We start from the raw sequence: 19,378 nt of genomic DNA on the forward strand, positions 1-19,378 counted from the left end.
GGATACAGCACTGATGGAGAAACAGACCAAGATTTCACCCTGTAAACAAGTCAGGTAAAGAGCTATTAAAATTATATTCAAATAATAAAACTCTATTCGGTGCTGTGGGACAGTTGGGATTGTTTCTTAGGTGCCAGATATGTCATTTCAGGAGACCCAAAATGACCGGAGGGCTTGCACTAGGAGATGTTCCACTCTGTAGCATCATACATGAAAAATGCCTTTATCGGCTGTGAAACTGGCAAATTTGTCTTCTAGGACCTCCTCCTAATGCCAGAAAAAGTGATGCTCAATTTGTGTAGCTGCTGCTTTTTTCCTCTAACGCTTGGGAAGGTAAAGGGAAAAAGGCACATCGAGGAAATCAGACTTGAAAAAGGCATTTCACACAGCATATTGTGAAAAATACGATGCACTTGTCTATCTGCAGCTTCAAATAAGATGTTATCTTGCAATGTAAATATTTAAGCACACTCTCTTTCACTGGCCCATACAGTTGTCAGAAATTGTGTACCCTTGAAATTGAGGCGCTCTCTTACATGGACACATCTGTGGAGATGCGCAACTCGAGTAACCTGCGCCAGAGAAATTACAAACCAACAGCCTACTTTCTTGCAAGGAAGTTATACCTGCTCAGTCAAAAAAAAAAAAACCTGTTCCTTAAAAATTAAGGCTTTGTTACTCCTAAGCTGACTCAGTCCATCACTCTGAAAAATGCCAAGAAATCCTCTTCATTTCTGACATCAGCCAAGGTCAAGATGAACTCCACTCAGCTGCATCAGCTTCCTCCACAGTTCTGGGAGTTTTCGGCTTTTGCGTAACACATACGACGATCACCACCTTTCTTTGCACACGTGAATCTCCTTTTGAAAACAGAAACATTAACAGAAAGGTATCGAGACAGCCATATTTTGAACTTACAGTTGACTCATCTTTGCAAAAACCGTCACCTTCCATGCAATCAATGGGGAAAACACGTACAGCCCGGTAGAGCCCTAAAGCTTATCCCATGCAAGCAGAATCTGTAAGTCTGCTTTAAAAGCAGCCACTTAGCAGCCATTTTCCTGCATAACCTCTACTGTCTCCAGCAAAGAAAAATAGCAAGAGGTCTCCAACGAAGAGCATAAGAGGAGATCCTGAAAGACCTCTGGCTCTCCAAATTAAAAATATCACTTGCATGCAATTGCCCAGACGCAATGCAGCGTCTACGGCTTTTCATTCCGGCTATTGTCATCTAATTATAGCCCTGCAGAGCCCCCGCAACCCAGCGCTGGCCGTATTGTGTGCTCTCACCATCCACCTCCCCATCAGAGAGCTATTTAAAGTGTAAAACAAGCAAGTTTCTCTTTGAACGTCAGCTCTGTATGGCAAGTCAGAGCCAACACAGTCTTTTGAAATTGTTGGATTTTAAAAACTCTACCCACTAACTACACAGTGCAGAGTGGATCTCGTATTTAAAAGCAGTAGTTAAGGAAATAACTTGCTAAGAGAAACCTGCACCGGTGCAGGTCTGGATAGCTGCACACGCCAACACGCGTGTCCGTAAGCCAGCACCTTCCCAACAGGAGCCGGCTACTATTGCGTCCAGGCCACCGCGACTTTCAGCCTGGTTAAGGTTTTAAAGAGCATCCGTGATAAACGGGCACAGAGAACTACAGAAGGGAGACTGTGCAGTGAGTTGTCCTCACACGATAAACATACCCCAATTAAAACCACTGCCTCCTAGTATGCCTGCAATAAGCCAGCAATTCAGTAATTTCCTATTGAATTATCTGAAAAGGTTTGTAAATACTAAAATCCTGCTCTGCTCTCTGATTCTACACCATACATACCTATGCTGATGAAGATAGTGGGTACCGAGTTAATCAGACAAAATCATACAGTCACAGAAGTTGAAATCAGAAGCCACGGCTGCGCCTCTGCTTTCCAAGAACAAGACAACGCTAGGTCACCTCCATCATTTGTAAGGAAGTCAAAATATATCAAAACCAGTAGGCATATACTGGGAATGAATGCCAGTGCCTAGGGATACTGCACACATCTCAGCACAACTTCATAATTATTTATGAAGTGATACTCCATTCACAAAATAAAGCAATGTACGCAGGTTATTTCTATAAACATTGATTTTTTTTTTTGATTCGTAATTGACACAGAAATATCAGCCTTTAAGAAAACACATTACTTAAGCCCCAGGAGCCCCATCACAGCCTCAGTGCTCGTAAGACATCTGCAAAAACCCAAGGCAGAATTTCTTCTCCTATCTGCAGCCGTGCGGAGCCAAAAGCTCCTCCCAGCTCCAATCTGGGTCCAGAGGAGCAGAAAAGTGATTCATCCTCCCACTCCCCATCCAGGCTCCCGCTTCTCCGCCAGAGCTGCCAGGAGGAATCGGAGCCCACCACCTTTGGCAGCGCGGTGCAATCTATCATCGAGACGGGAGTCACTCCCAGCTCTTCCGACAGTGTGAACATTTGGTGACATTTCAATTGCTACAAACAGGGAATGAATTTGAATCAGGACCTAAAAAAGATGAAGGTTGAGTCATCCACGCTGACTTGTCACTCATTAAAATAGATTTTACTTGTTCCTAATTTGCAGTTTGCTACATATGAACACTGTATTAAAAGAGAATAAAACTGAGGAACCCTTTAGCAAGCAAAAAAAAAAAAGCCAGCCCCCAAAAGTGAACTCACTGATACCCAGCTCTCTTCCACTTCCTGTGTTCACTGGAATTCTCACTTCATCTAGAACTGTGCCAGCAGGAGAAAATTGAAACTAACCTCTATCCAAAACAAAATGATGGCAACTAAGCCATAAACAAGTTGCTCAGCTTGATAAAAATGAGTTCAAGCCCTGAACCTGTAGTATGCAGTGGCATTTTTAAGCCTTCTTAGGGAAGAATCGCCACTCGCTGTTAAAACTCTCCCAAGGCCCGAGTGGATGGTTACAGGACTGACGTACAAAAAAGCTGCGTCTAGCTGAGCAGAAGAACTAAAATTAAACCCCAAAACCTCACACACACTCCAGAACATTAATAGTAGGTGTATAACAATATTAACGCAGGCAATGAAAGAAGCACAGTCTGCACTATTAGTTTATTTAGACTAACCACATTATTAACCAATTTGCCATCAGTAATAACAGACATACCCACTGTCGCCGCTACGCAGAGAGCATCCATTTTGTAAGACGTGTTAGTGTGAACAGTCTAACCTCAAACCAAGCTAAGGCACACAGAAAATGAAATCACCAAGGAGCCAGGCCCTTGCTAAAATTTTAAGTCCACCCCAATTACCGACAAGGCAAAGTGGATTTTTCTTCGCTCTTAACCCACTCGAACACGGCCGATTGCTTTGTATCTTTTTCCTTGTCTATTCTAGTCCCAACTGACAAGAAATAAAGCAAGCATTAACACCTTCGTCTGGATTAACAGCATTCGGGAGCATTGAAAAAGCTAAAAATGCAGCTTCTGACAAGAGCGGGCCCGCAGCAGCCTCCCTCACCCTTTCCTGCTGGACAAAATAAACGGGCTGGAAAGCAAGAGGCAATTCCCAGCACCGCGCCTTAAAACCAAGGAGAAGGTCTCTGCAGCGCAGGGGCTCTTCTGTTTGCTCTGGCACAACCCCTCTTCCCCACAAGCACAAAAAGACATCCCCTAGGAGCGGGCCGGAGCACTCTGTAGGGCTCTGGCTTAAGAACGGGACGGGGAATCAGCCCCCAAATAGTCTGCAGTGACAAGCGCTTCCTGCTTGCTCTGCCACCAAGAGAAATACGTAACATTCACAAACTTTCTCCTATTTAAAGTGAAAATCTTCACAAAGCTCTGAAGTCTGACTTCAGTGGGAACAGTGAAGGTTTGCTTCAACAGTGAGTATTTCTCGCAGACAAAAAGAAAAGTGTCAACAAAACCCCGGTACAAGAGGCAGCGAAACGAGCATCTCTATCAGTATTCTCAGCTGGCCTCTCTTCTTGGCAGCTTAAAGATTTAAAATTTTTAAAATATAAATTTGATGTCTAGGACTGGCAATCGAGTATCTTTGCCAGCACTGAAGTTCACATAAGCCTTTAACTCCTAAAAATAAATCTTAAAGAAAACATTCATTCAAGACTCAATCCCAGTGGAGCAAAACGAACTTTGGAAGAATCATAAAAAACTGCCACTTAAAAATAGCAAACCTGTTTATTTGTGTTAGGAAATTTCAGGGGAGTGTTTATTTCCTACTTATTACACAAACCATTTCCCAATGGCAGAAGTCAGGGATGAAGAAAAGAGTCAGAAGAGGGGATGCCTACAGACGCATTTCAGCTACCTGACAATCCAATTCAAGGTCACCCAAACTTCGACTCGCTCATGGAGCTGGTTTTGACTCTTCTCCACAGTAAATCCACTGAGTTTTATTTGAGCAGTGAGCTGCATTCCCCCACTCCTGCTTTCCACTCGGACCAGCGAGCGCCTCTTGACTCGACAGCCATCTCATTCAACACAATGCTGGGATTTGCTATTCCATCACCTCCAAAAAAACCCAAACAATAAAAAAAAAGTAAAAAAGTAAAAACCCCACATATACAACTCTGCAATGATCTCCTCTCTCTGAGTGACTTCTCTTAAAAAGAAGAGGCACATCCTTTCCAGCCACGCAGGCTGCATTGCCAGAGGAAGGAAAGAAAAAAAAAAAAATTAAAGAAAAAAAAAAAAAGAAAAAAGAGCTCGGTGTTCTCTCAACATGTTTCAAGATCTGTAACTGAATCCCCTGAATCTCACTGGAGACCTTGATTTAGGTCATTTTGAGTAATTCACTACCCTTTAATCTTTTTACCTACTTTCAGTCTACTTGGAACACAACGCCATTCAACTGTGCAAGATCTGCTGAAAGACCGAATTCGGCAACCCAAAGAACACAGGCTCCTCAAAATAGATCCGAATTAACAGCACCAAATGCAGGAGGATGCCTCTCCTCACCCGAGGGGAAAACACGTAAAGCTATTTGAAAGGAAAATGGATGGAAGTTTGAAGAGGAAAGAAAGTAAATGGTTATTACATGCATGTTAGAAATACACATATAGTTATGCCCACAGTTATACCCAGAAATAATTTGCTTTATTTAGCTTCAAAGTAGACAAGGAATAGCATTTATAATGCTTAAAATATGCTACAGGAAATTTCAGAATCCGAGAATTCTGCAAAGGACAACTCTGACTTTTGGGCAGCTTTTTTTTAAAAAAAATATCAGAGATACAAGAGTTCTCAATTATAAATATTATGTATGATGTATTAACATCCTCACTTTCACTGATAGGCAAGGGGTCATCGCAAAGACTGAAAGTAGATTTAAGATGTTAAGCAAAACAGGAGTTTAGAAAGTGATATAGTAATAAAGCATGAACCATAAGAGACTTAGAGCTTGAATAGCTCTTTAGCACATTGAACAGAACAGGCATTTTGTTTGGGCTACGTAAAAACAAACTCACCTCTCCCAAGTAAATAAATACTTCATACATTGAAAGATAAAAAAAATAAAAGGGCCTTCCACATAGCCGATAAAAATCACTCTGTGTACGAGAAATGAGAACACCTGTGCTCTAAAAAGTTAATGGTCAATAGATTCTAAAATTATTGCTAAAAGCAAGTGTAGTGAGGCTTCAGGGTGATTTTTGTTTTGTTAACAAAATAAACTTTGAGAGGCACACGACTAGAAGGAAAAAAAGAAAAAGGAGGCAGGGAAAGAAAAAGAACCTGTTCTCCTTGTACATCAGAGCGCCCTTAGTGCGGAGAGTTGAATTTATTCTTCCTATCGCTGTCAAAGATTCAAAGCTGTTCTGTAAGCACAGCGTAACCTTTCCACAACAGACAGCCCAAGCAAGGCTGGCTGGCTACTGATCGCTTAAAAAAAAAAAAAAAAAAAAAATCAACTTACTCTTTCCTATAGATACATGCAGCTGTCATCCTCTGCATGCACCTTTCCATGTAAGCTCTCAAAGCCACCTCCTTCTTGAAAGGAGAGGCAAGAGCTTTTAGAACTGATAAATGTGTTTAAATAGTCAACATATAAATAACTTCTTACAGCAAGGACAATGGCAAACCCTTCACAAGGCCCAGAATCCTTGAAGGAAAGGTAACAGCAAATTAGCAGCCCTTTCATGGCAGCCATAGCCCCTGGCCGCGCTGCTCTGGGTTTGGCAGAGGGTGGGGCACGAATGAGAACTATTTGCACCAGGCCTCATCATAAAACCACTGAAACGATGCGAGCGAGCTGGAAAAGGCAACAGAGCACAGAGAAAATTATAGCTGATCTTTCAACTTCCAGCAAGTATTTATTATGGAACTTCACAAGCTACAGATGCTGCTTTCTGGAAAAACCTCCAGCAGCAGAAAAACAACATGCTCGCCCACTCCGATGCGTTGGCCATCGCAGGCTCCTTCCCAAAATACGGACGCAGCCTTCTCCTGTAGCACTGTAACACCCCTGTCATGGGTGCTCCTTAACTCGAGCCAGAAATTCATCAGTAACAGTCATGCAAATTTATAAATCACAGCAAGAATGACCAACTGTTAGAGTATGTTAACCAGAAAATAACTTGAAGTTTCAGAACAAAATAAAACCAAAAACCCAAAACCAAACCAAACCACTTTCTCATTTGCTGGCAACAGCTGTCACTGCTTTCAAGACATAAAAGACGACTCTACCTATAGGGATTTTCCAGAGAGGCCGGTGCCAGAATTGGTTGCCGTGTTTGAAATCCGAAATGAACCTACCTGAAACTCCAGGGGCACGTTTCGGGGGGCCATTTCAGGCAAGATTTCTGGGGAGAAAGAGTGAAAGGTAGAACTGAATGGATACAAGGAGCCCTTTATAGCTACCTTCTGTCAAGTTCATTCTGATGGGGATGGGGGAAACAATTCGATTTAAAGCCTAAGTAAAGATTAATTTCTTAAGTATGAAGGCAGTGCACATGAATGTGTTTGGCATTAGACAACTGGGCTAAATAAAAGGATTTCTCTTACACTTTTGGGTAAAGTAATTTACCATTACAGGCAGAAATTAATCATATAATGGAAGGTAACAACATATGGATTGACAAAAGATCAAACCAACCTCAGAGAAAATACAGACAATCTGGATGGGATAAAAGCACATGGAGGGAGAAAAGGCAATTTAGCAATCAGTAACGAGACTTCACACCACACAGGAAATAAAATCAACACTCAAGGGGTGCGAGAGTCAGCTCCAAGGGGTGCTCAGCCCAAGTTCCCAGTTTATCCAACAGCCCTGCTCAGCAGTGCTGACATCTTTGGTAACGCGGTGAGTTCCCTGCTAAGAAACCTTACACATTTGTTTAGCATAGACAAAACTTTGACTTGCAAACAGTTGTACTAGATTAACCAGAAACTAATAATGTCACAGGTCTGATGAACCCGATCGAGATTAGTGCATTTAAGCCTCTCCTAGCATGCGTGTGGGTGCTGGCTGCCCTCCATTTTTCCGTTTTTTTCATTTCTATAGCACAACTCATGGAAGCTCACAAGAGCCAAAAAAAGAAAAGGAAAAAAAAAAGAAACAGAACAAGAAGTATCCAGAGTTTTTAGACATTCAGCTCCGGGGGGAAAACACAAGAGCGCAGTTTCATTCATAGCAAGTTAAGTTTCCATCCAAACATCATTACAGTATCCTGTGACCTTTGTAGTGTTGCATTTGTTCCTCCCTCCGTACAGCACAGAAAGCCTTTCCCCCTCCCTTTTCCAGCTGCACACTTTTAAGTCGTTTACTGGCAAAGTTTTTTGTTCACATTTCAGCATCCTTCTGCAGCACTGGAGTCCGCCCCGTTGAGCTGGGACACAGACGGGTACAAGCAGCCCACTATGGAGCAGAAATACTGGTGGTTTACCCTTTTTTGTTTGTTTGTTTAAAGGGTAAATGGAATGAAGCAGGCTTCCTTCTTCAACATATGGAGAGAACACAGAAAAGTTAGGAAGAGCTACTTTCATTAAAGAGACCAAAGCAAAACCAGGCTCCTTTCCAAAACCACTTCACAGAGATATTAATTTATTAAATTTCTCAATAGCTGGTTATCAAACACAGAGAAAAAACCTCCACGGGCCTGCTCAGAGCTCTGTACTTCTACACTCCATAAAACACTGTATTTATGGTTTGTCATTATCATTCATTAATAGATCCAGTGCACATATTAACAAAAATGGAGACTTTTTTTTTTTCCCACAGTAATAATGGCTGCTTCTTATTTACATGTTTTCTGTCCTGAACTTACAAAGCACTTCACGTTCATCAGACAGGACTCTTCAAAACACACCTGTAATATACCTGCTTTATGGTCCACAGAACTGAATTTACATCTACTGATGACAAAAAAAAAATTAAAAATAAAGAAGGAAAGACAAGAACCCTGTCAGTGGATCTGCCAAATGCTCCAGTCAGGAAAGCAACCCTTTCAGAGGGCAGGCATGTCAGCATCTTAGCAAACTGCACTCTGCCTTGCCTTTGCGCTGCGTGGCCAAATTCTGCTTTAAAGGCATACGATACCGCTGTGGGTTTCCAAGGAGGTAGAAGAGCATCAGTTTGCTAAAAGCTTCATTACCCTTCACTGATCAGAAATGCCTGGATGGTTACTCGTAGTGCCATCAATAGCCTCAGGAGAAGGTAACGCGTCACAGCTGTGATTTTCAGTACAACACCTAGGACAGCCCTCCCCAGCTGAAGCGGGACGGAGGAAGAACTGCCGTATGCCAGCGAGCACACAACAGCCACCATCGGCCTGGGGCTGCCGCAGCACTGCCCGGGCTGAGTAACTACATCTGCTAGCTGAGTGGAGGTTTCTTGGACCCGTAATCCTGTCCCTACGTAAAACTTCTTCATATTTTAATTACAAGCGGTGCTAACAAAACACGTGAATAACTCCTCCCCCCCACCCACCCCCCCAAAAAGCAAGAACATCACAGAAAATGTGGTTTGGATACCAGGTACTCTTAGCAGCAGAATAGCAAGAGCGCTGCCCCAGCATTAACCTGCATAAAGAAAAGGATTTTGTGGAATTTCCCGTAACACCTCACTTCGCAAATTAAGTGCTAACGAGTAGGAGCATCCTCAAAGACACAGGAGTAATTTATCCCACTATATTTAAACCTCATCCAACAAGCATCTTAAATATTCCCCAAGTAAAGGCATAATCATACGTAACATGCCACAGCCCAGAAAGTTCCTTGAAATTGTCTGTCAATTTGGTTTCCTCCTGCCCTGCATGGATCGCTCCCTCCCTGCTGAGGGGAACGAGGGGATCAATTAATGCCTAAATATAATGGGTGACACAGGGAAATGACAATCCCTACCTCATTTCATGCAGCTCACTAAACCAGGGAGCAATTGCTGGGAAGGACTCACTACCACAAACTGGGCTCCCCCTTAAGATTTCTCACCACGAAGCCTCCAGCAGCAGCAGACAGTATCGGTTTTCATTATTGCAATATCCAGACACACTCTGAACAAAATTGAACGGGCTGGTGATTGAAACATCAGCATTCACCACATTATCTGCAGCCCCATCCTCACCATTTCTAGAAGTGGCGGGACCGGATGGATGGGAAATTGGGAGGGTGAGAAATCAGAAGCAGAACGGCACCCCATCCACCAGTACCAAGTCTCAAGGTGCAGATGCAGGGGGGGAAGAACACCTTCACGTGTTATATACACAGCTTAAAGCCCCGTGCTCTCCTTTACCGTAGGGATCGATGATGATGGTCAGCAGCCCAACGAATGCAGCTTTTCAGCCTTCCCTCGTGCCACGGGCATGCCACGCAGAGGCTAAAAACCAAAGAAAGTAGAAAAATACCTTCCTAAGCCATCCCATTTGTAGAATAAGCACTAGTTTGTGCTGCTAATCATCCTCTCCCTTTTCAGGTACCAAAGAAAAGCTACAGCAAGAAAAACACATTCATTACCCTGTACAGTTTGCCTTAGGAAAACCTGCCAATGACACGGAACTGGTTTGATTGACTGAGGCTTAGGATCTTTGGTTGGCAAACAATGGATCCACTTGTTCAGAGCGAGCGGTTTAGCAATTCTGGCAGCTACAGGTCTGTCGGGAACAAACCCCCCTTCCTCGCGGGACCATCGGAGCATGTCCCCGCAGTGGGACCGAACTGCTGTCCAAAGAAAGAATCAGGGACTAATTCCCAGGCAACAACTGTCGTTATTTTAAGTAGATTCAATTTGCAAGCACTCCCCATCTATAAATTGCATAGCTCCATGGCTTACTCTCTGCATGAAAACTGTTGTCCAACAGCAGTGGTACAAAAACAAACCAAAAACCCTTCCCCACTTAAAAGAAAGGAAGCCAAAAGGCTCTTCCTGGAAAGTCCTATGATTAAAAAAAAAAAAACCCAACCTTCAAAATTAGTAGGAGTGACCAAATCACCCTGCCGCAGCATTTCACGACTGTAGAGTAAAACCCACTCTTGGTTTACAGTTAATCTGTTTATTTGGCTCCTTCTCAAGAGTCAAAAAGCCAGGAGCTGCTTATGTGCCACAGGATAAGGCAGCTCCCTCCCCTGGCCTAATTCAGCCAATTTCACAGAAATAAACGTGAAGGAAAAGTTGTTTCTGTGGCATGCTGAAAACACTTGAGACCTAAGAATTTTTGCACATTTAACAACACCTTGAGAGAAAATGCTGCAGAAAAAGCGCTCATTAAAGGAGGGGGGGGGAACCCTATGAATGTTTTGAGAATTTGCTGCTTGTAGTTTACGCCAAAGATTTACTGCGCTATTCTGTGCAGCATGCTGCAGCATACAAAAGGGTGCACGCTAGATTAAACCGCACGGCTCTGCCAGGCATAGCAGCTGAGATTTACACCCAGGCACGGCTCACATTTACATTTATACTTGCTTCCATTTCTGCTGCCTTGCTTGGTTAAAGAACAGCAAATTCTGGGCTCGTTTCTCCTGACGAGCGCATCCCCGTGACGTCGCCTGTCACTGACTCTTATCTAGGCTCACCGCAGGCTGCGCGCTGCCGTCCTAATATCATGCCCACTCCCTAATAACTCTAGCTCTTGTAAACACATGATCCTTTTACATTCAAAACTGCAGAGGAAGTGATTTTTTTTTTTTTTTTTTTTTTAAATTCCCAGCCCCTTTTTTTTTCCCCAAGCAATTATTAACTCCCACCATACCAACTCAAAGCAAAATGGCTGGGTCAGAAGCTTTAGAGTTTAACAACAGTAAATAGTTACTTGGATTTGAACCATTGAAAATACTAATTTTTTTGCCATCAATTTGCAGCATCTACTTGGAAAAAATACCAGCTGACCTTCCTTGACACAGTCACTCTATATCCACGGATGTGTTTTCTGACTTTAAACACTCACATCAAGAGATTCACTGACCACTACCTAGAGTCTTCACAAAAAGAGGGTCCTGTTTTGTCTTCTGTAACATTGCTATTTTGGAAGACAAGGAGAAAGTAGAAATAAAGGATGGTCTCTAATGATGGACTTACTCTAAAGTCAAGACCCTTTCTCCCATTCTTTTTTTTATCCCTCAGCAAATCAGACCATAACACTCTATTTGCTTCCCCTGCCTACAAAACATTGCCAATATTCAGAGAGCAGGACTCCCATGATGTTGTAGAAATTCTCAATAAGAAAGCATGAAATCTGCAAAAGTTATATAAAAATGAACTAAATAAAGTCATAAGTAATGAGTATCAACTGTGCATGGCACAGTGAAAGCTATTCAAAAGAACATGTGTTTAAACATACTTTCCATCTCAAAAAAGGTTTAGATTTTTCACTCTTCATAAAGACAGCTGAAAAAGTTGACCAGGCACATAGGTTCTTCCAAGTAAATTCCCCAAATGGGCAAAAATTAGTAAGCATTAAAAACAAAAAAAGTCAAATCTTTTAACTAACAGAAAAAGGAAAAGATACTGATGTGTCCCCTTACCACGAAAGCAAATCATTCAGAGCTAAGGAAAAATGTCATGGGGCTCCCTTAGTTGGGAGTTAGGGAAAACTGGCTATCACTAGTAAACTTTTTATAGAAACCCTACTGGAGTTACACTGGCAATTCCTTCTGCTTTTGGAAGAAACTGCAACACTTAAGTGGACTGAGGTCTTTTGGTCAGCTTTGGTCTCTAGCCTTGCAATACGTGATGAATCTGCAACAGAGGGATTTTGGAGGCGGAGAGCAAAGAAGGAAGACTCTGCATTCTTTCACCTCTTCCTGTCCTCATTAGTAATCCATTAGTAGGAACTGTACACAGGACAAAAAGAAATACAAACTATCGCTGTAACATCAAACCAGTCTCCCAACAGCCCCTTCCCCCTTCCTGGCAGCAGGCTGCTTCGTTGGCCCAATCCAGCCCCAAAACTCAAGGGATTAGCACTATCAAGAACTGCAGAAAAACAGATGATCCTACAGCAATTCTATAGCCAGGGTTTGGAGCAAGTCATTGTTGCAAACAAATGGAATCACTTACACGCACAGAGTAATGATTAACTGTAAAAGCCCCTTAAAAGGTAGTTTTACATTTTCAATATAAATGGTAATCCAATATATACAAACTCAAATCTCAAAATTCAAAACTATTCCACTCCACCACATCGGGGTGCGTGGCTGAAAAGTCTATTTACCCAGTGTATTTAACATGCGTTGCCAAAGAAGTGGCCAAGAGCTGAGCCGTAACTCTCCAAAGCACACATACGCGGTGCTAGTACCTGCAAATAGCCTGCAGTGACCAGCGCGGTGACCTGAACAGAAGACGAACACAAAAGAGAAGCCATTGTATGTACGCAACGTCAGCAGTACTGAAAATCCCCAGGTGCACAGGTTTAGCAACAAAATAAATGACAGTGATTTCAGTTTATTGATCTAAAAATCAAAAGATAGTTCCACAAATAGCCACTTTCTAGACAAGCGCTGCATGTACAGTGTTAACATGAAAACTTCCAACAGTTGAGAGAAATCCCAATTTTGTTTCAAATCACCACCAAAGCATCACACTTCCTATCCCCACAATTGCAGCTGCTGACCCAGTCACGGCTACTTTTGTAATCTTTCACACAGAGGTGGTCCGTACCACTCCTAAGAGTTTACCAGCATTAAAAACTGCCGACCACTGCTCAAGGTGCTCAGATGCAGCACAGAAACAAGATTTGCATGCAGCATTTAAGGCATTTTTAAACAGCATTTAAGGCAAAAGATCACAATCAGATCAAATAAACTATCAACCGTTCAACCCAGAGAAAAAAAAAAGGGACTTATCTGAAATTTATCAGCAGTTTGGGGGAAATTAAGAAGAAAGTTTTAGACGTTATAGCCTGAATCTCATGGCAGCTGGAAGGCTTGCCTGAAATTCTTATCAGGCATCTTCTCTTAGTTCAAGACACGCTCAGCTAAATAACCACACAGCCACCTCTGTGCTGTGCTCGCTCCTGCTGTAAATTACCTCATCTATTTTTCATATTCCTAGTGCTTTTTGGACTGTGCTGCAAGATCTGCAAGAGATGCATTTTAACCTTTGCTAGAGACTACTCAAGGACAGAAGTGGCTGATGAACCCTTGCTGTGTAAAAAATTTCAGTATTGAATTTCTGTAGCCCAAACCATGAAGCTATTTACTGAAGCTTTATACAAACTAATTAAATATAAGGCTCTCGTGGGACTTGAGAAAGAAAAGAAGAAATAAGAGATAAATCACTGGCTTTTCTTTCCTCAGCAAATGTACACTCCAATTTAATACATTAAACCAAAAAACAGTCTGACAGCCCTCGGTCAGGCATAGATAGGCAGCATCCAAATCTCACATGGAACATGCTGCACAGCATACATTAATTATCTCTGCTTTACCGCAACTTGCACAAAGGAATTGGGAGAGACAATCCAGACAAGGGGGTGAGCTTGAGATATCAAAGGCTCCATATGGAGACCACAGAAACTTACTTTCCAGCTTCACAGAACTCATAATCTTTGTGAGCACATGGTACAGAAACATATCAAAGCAGCACTTCCCTCCCCTGCTGACCCCGTGTCATCTTGTCGGGAGAATTCCTACTGCATGACACGCAGCCATTTCAGAGTTTCCTCAAAGAGAGAAGCACTCTCAACAAGTCTTGCAAGAAGAGCCCACTACTACTGGCAACCTCTCCTCTCCTCGCCCAGAGCGTGAAACATGCAAGTGCAGATAGCACAGCCATGCAACCAAGCACAAGGCAGACTTTGCTTGCATCATCTCAAGCCAGAAGACTCAAGGTCAATGCAGTTGTTGGGGAAAGCCGCCCTGTCTGGACACCTCAGCAGGTTAATTCACTTCTGCAGAAGACAGCGAGTTTGTCATTGAACCTCCAGGTACTAGAGACCACAGGATCACTGGACAACTCAGGCTGGGAGGGAGCTCGGGAGGTCATCCAGCCCAATCTCCGGTGGTCAGCTGTAAGGTCAGACCAAGTTACTCAAGGCTGCAGCCAGTCCGGTTCCAGCAGCTTCCAAGGATGGACGCACTGCACCAGCACCTACAGACTGCAGAGCTTGTCCTCAACCACACTGCACAAGTAATTAGGAAGAAATGCACCGCTCCCTCCATGTCCCCTGACCACTGCACAGTAAGTTTGATGAGCAAGAGGTAAATAGCCTTCATCTTCAGAAATTAATTTCATCCTACTGTTGATCTCCCCTGCCATTAGCTGCATGCACAAGCCACAGGAAGAGCTAACTCGAACCCGAAAGAGGCAAAGAACCAGCTGTTGGAAGAAGACAACAAATACCTATAGCTCACAGCCATGCGAGAGCAAAAAGTTTCACTCAGCACCCTGTCACCCCTACACACCTTTTACAAGAAAAATTACCAAGTTCATTCAGCAACAGAAAACCAAAAATTTTGCATAACAATGATCTATTAACCATAAACCATACTATTCTTTAAATAGTTTTTGATTAACAACTGAAGACTATTAAATTTTTAAACAGAGCTCAATCATTCTAGTATTAATAATTTCAAGTGCTTAAGTACATGTTTGTGGATTAATGGTTTTAAATGAAGCCTCTAAACACAGGCAGAACGGAGTGTAGCAAAAACTGCAGTAAGTTTCTAAATGCTAGTGAAAAATATCAGTCTTCTCATCTGAGAAAGAGATGATACCTTACAATTTATGTAGCACGCCAACACCTGATTCATCTCACTCCCACAGCGACTGCTTCATGGCATCATTTCACAACACAAGAGAAGAGATACCAAACAACCCATCATCAGAGTTAGCACCATTTCTGTGCCATTCCTGCAGTTAAAGTCAGAATTTGATCGGGACGCTAAAATTTTTTTATGCAAGGACCACAATATGTTTAATGACTAGGCAGCGCCACACTTTTGGATTTGCGCGTCTTTAGCACCATCTCATCTTCCCACTGTGGCAGAGCGAGCAGCACATCTCTGGAATTAGAGAGGCAAGACATCTCACTGCTCATGAGTTTTCCTATGGAGCCAAATCACCATCCAGCTCAGAACCAAGGTATCTATGAGACGTAAAGCAAGTTTCATGAAATTTTAAGAGCTTATAACTTCAAAGTCTCCCCACAAACTTAATACCTAAGAGCAGAGGGACGACAATCCCCATGGTCAAAGCAGCTCACGAAGGGCTGAAGCCAGGTGGAGATGGGAAGCTCCCTGCTGCACTGTGAAGCAAATGAGGTGATGGGGGAGAGGATTGCTACCGTATCGTCACGTGTATTTTTGAGCTGTTTGGCCCAGCTACACCTCCCTCTCAAGAGAAGAGCGGGAGATGGATGAGCACCTTCCACTAGCCACTTCTGGGGCCGTTTCTTGGTGTCCAACACAAGGTGTCCCCGGCACCACACACTAACCTTAACTCCCTGCAGTCCCTGACTGCAGGTGTGCGCCTCGAGGAGTCCCCCGCGCAGGGAAAGCTGAACTGCGAGAGGGATGAACACCCCCAAACTCATCGCTGCCCTCGCCACTAACTGAGGAAGGAAACCCCCTTCTCCCAGCTCCTCGTGATGCATTTACACACTTCCACTCTTCTTAACCTCACATATTGAAGATAGGAACATATTATAAGGCAAAAAGATCTATATGCCACAACAATGATTCACTTGTGGGGCCACATTGACAGGCTGAATCGATAGGTCTCTGCGTAAGCACCTTAAGAGATGAACTGAATTTTGGCAGTAACGGTCCCCGCGCACCCAGAAGGCTCCTTTCAATTTTACCTATCTGGTTGGTCTCTTTTTTGAAAAGGAAGGGAAAGATTTCTTTTCTAATGCATGAAAAAACTGAGAGGTGAGAAGATGCGCTTGCCTAATTCTAAAGCCTTGTTTCTTATCATTGTGTCCAATTCACAAATATTGTGACTACAAGCTTGTAGCTATCCCACACATTTTGACGGAGTAAATAATGAAAGAACATGTAAGTCTTTCATTTTGCACTGACTTCAATTCCCATTTCCATCAAAGATGACTGGAAAACAGGAATAGAAACTAAACCAGTAAAAAAGAAACACACTCTTCTCCATTTCTAACTTTAAGCACCCAAAAATTTAAGAAAAAAAAAAAATTAACTCCTACCCAGCTTTATATTTGCTCAGATAAGCATTTTTAACATAAATGTCAAAACTACTTCGAGGTACAGAGTGCTAGGGTCAGCGTAGGACATGCATCTTGTAGGACAACATGTTTTAATGATTTGCAACCAGTGAGCAGCCCCCCCAGTAGGAAAAATAACTAAGTACATAATTGCAAAACAACATTTTAATTGTCAGTTTTAATCTAGGTTTCCTACTCACATTTAAATCACATTTTTTTTAAGTCGCATTGATTTAACTCAATCAACCCTGCCCGAAGGCCATCTTTCCTGCATGCTATGAGCATACCAAGCAAGTTTTAACCAATTAGATAAATCACTAAATCTCATAACTTCCTAACAGCGATATATCAAGCCATACGCAAGCCATAATTATTTTTTAAATAAGCGTTATCTTGAAAACTTTGCAAAAAATAAGCTAAGCAGACATTCCACCATCCTTTTTTTTTTTTTTTTTAACCTAGGGCACATGATAGCCTGAAACCCAGCCAACTGAATTCTGCAGAAGACTTACACGATCATTGCAAACATGCCTCTGACTCTTTATTGCCTTCCTTACGATGATGGGAATAACACTGATGCATTAGTTTTATTCATTTATAAATGTACGCATGTATATATGTGTGTATGCACACACACTACAACCTTAAGGTGTTACACTCAAGAACACAGTCAGAAAAACCAGGCAGCAATATTATGGACTCACCAAGAGCAAAATCCTGAATAATGGAACTTTCTAGCACAAACAGCTTTACAGGGACCCTCAGCACGGCCCCCGTTACTGCCAGTGGAAATACGCTCTTCTGACACTACACAGATTTTTAAAAGATTCCCATGATAGGAAGGGGATTAAAAAGCAATTAACTGGCTCTCATATTTCAAATGCAAAGCCATATTTTAGAACAGCAGACAGAAAAATATGGATCTCGGAACTCAAAGATTTGTTCTATTCCGTAAAAAAGCCCTTACCGTGATACCTTAAAACGGCAATACTGTAGTAGGAACCTACCCCATGGGGACGAGAAAAAGCATTGCAAACCCAATCCAGCATTGTATTATGAAAAAGCCCTGCAAATTCCAGGCAATCTGCAAATGATTTCCCCCTTCCCCACCCAAACATCTACTGCAAACTCCTACAATTGCAAGTCAGGACTGCAATAGCAAAAGATACGAAAATAAAACCTTTCCTACCTTTAACCTGAGTGTCGTATTCAGCTATGATCTCCTTATCCTTTTTGAATTTTGCTGGCGACGTCATGTTTTCTTTTCCAAAAAGATTAACCTCAAAACAGATCCACCAGAACACAAGATATAAATGCAATTTCGCTCCTCTCAATGCAATGCCTTGATTTTCCGCTTGTCTTCCCCCCCACAAAAAGGAGAAAAAAAAAAAAATCAGTCCATGGAGAGAGGGTGTGAGATGGAGCACAGCAGCAGCAAAATGCAGATGTTAGGAGATCAGTGGATGGAAGAGGCAGCAGTTTTGTCTCCCTGCACCAAAACCTTTAGCAGCAGCATCAGACTAGCGAGATCCTGCAGCCCCCAAAGGCTCTTCCTGATTGCTAACGTTAATAGCACAGCCAGGGAGTGGAAGTCCTTCCGCACAACATGTTTTGTGTGGGTTTGGTTTGCCTTTTTTTTTTTTTTTTAATGTGCTCAGAGATGATGCAAATCAAATCCCAAACGAGAGCAGAAACGGAGGACAAGAAGCCGTTTTCTTTGGTTTGCTTGCCTGCAAATGCAAAAAAAAAAAAAAAAAAAAAAAATATATATTTAGAAAATTACAGCTTGCAGCCAGCAGTCACAAGATGCGCAGCCAAAACCTGTGACGGAAAGAAAAGCTGCCCTGACATTGCAAATTGTCCTTTGAGCAGCAGCATGAGGCTAGAAATGCCGAGCGGCCAGGTAACCGAGGGAAAACGCCTCCAGGGCGCCAGCCCCGGGCGGGAGAAGGGGCTCGCTGGCAGGCGGGGGGCCGGGGGGAGCCGGGGGGGAGCCGGGGGGGAGCGGGGGGCCGGGGAAGAGCGGGGGAGAGCCGGGGGGAGCGGGGGGGAGCCGGGGGCGGGCAGCGCGGCGGGAGCACCGCGGGGCGAGCCCAGGACCCCCCGACACACCGCAGCCGGCCCCGCCGGAGCGGCTCCACCCGCAGCTTTTCCTTCGCCGGCTCCGGGCTTTGGGGTTGGGGGTTTTTTGGGTTTTTTGGGGCTCGCCGGCGGCCCCTCGGCGGGGCACGGGGCAGAGCCGGCCGGCAGCCGGGGCGCCGCTGCGAGGCGGACGGGAGCCTGCCCGCAGGGGGACGGCGGGACACAACTTTTCTCCCGTCTCTTCTTTTTATCATTATCATTATGATTATTTCCCCCGCTTTTTCGTCAGGGGAGGGAAGGGGCGAGGCTGCAGCCCCCGCCGAAGATGCGCGTATGGGAGGAAGAAATAAATAAACACGGCACCCGCCGGATCCGCATCCCGCCCGGGAAGAACAATGAGGGCGGCGGGGAGAGGAAGCGTGGGGGGGTCCCGGGGGGGCCGGGGCTGAGGGACGCGGCCCCGCGCCCCGCCTCAGGGCCGCGCTGAGGGGAGGCTGAGGGCAGGCGGCGGGGCCGGGCGGCAGGGGCAGTCCGCGGCCCTCCCGGCGGGCTGGCGGAGGGGAGGGGGCCGGGCGGGGCGATTACCTGGGCGCTGCGGAGCCGCCTCCCCGCAGCCGGGCGTCCTCCGGCCGCTGGCGCCCGCCACCCGGTCCCCCTCACCGGCCCGCCGCCGCCCCGCCCCGCCGCGCCGGCCGCC

General features: G+C 44.1%; 1 protein-coding gene across 3 annotated transcripts in view; it reads right to left on the minus strand.

The window, feature by feature from the left end:
* SRGAP2 (SLIT-ROBO Rho GTPase activating protein 2) overlaps positions 1 to 17,855 on the minus strand; it is a 107,766-nt gene extending 89,911 nt beyond the window's left edge. For all 3 annotated transcript variants that reach the window (XM_075722216.1, XM_075722217.1, XM_075722215.1), the window contains exon 1: positions 17,789 to 17,855. In XM_075722216.1, coding sequence (XP_075578331.1) covers positions 17,789 to 17,855 — 67 coding nt within the window. The remainder of the gene's footprint in view (positions 1 to 17,788) is intronic.
* Between the last annotated feature and the right edge of the window lie 1,523 nt (positions 17,856 to 19,378).

Source organism: Pelecanus crispus, chromosome 17, assembly GCF_030463565.1.
Source record: "Pelecanus crispus isolate bPelCri1 chromosome 17, bPelCri1.pri, whole genome shotgun sequence".
Classification (NCBI taxonomy): Eukaryota; Metazoa; Chordata; class Aves; order Pelecaniformes; family Pelecanidae; genus Pelecanus; species Pelecanus crispus.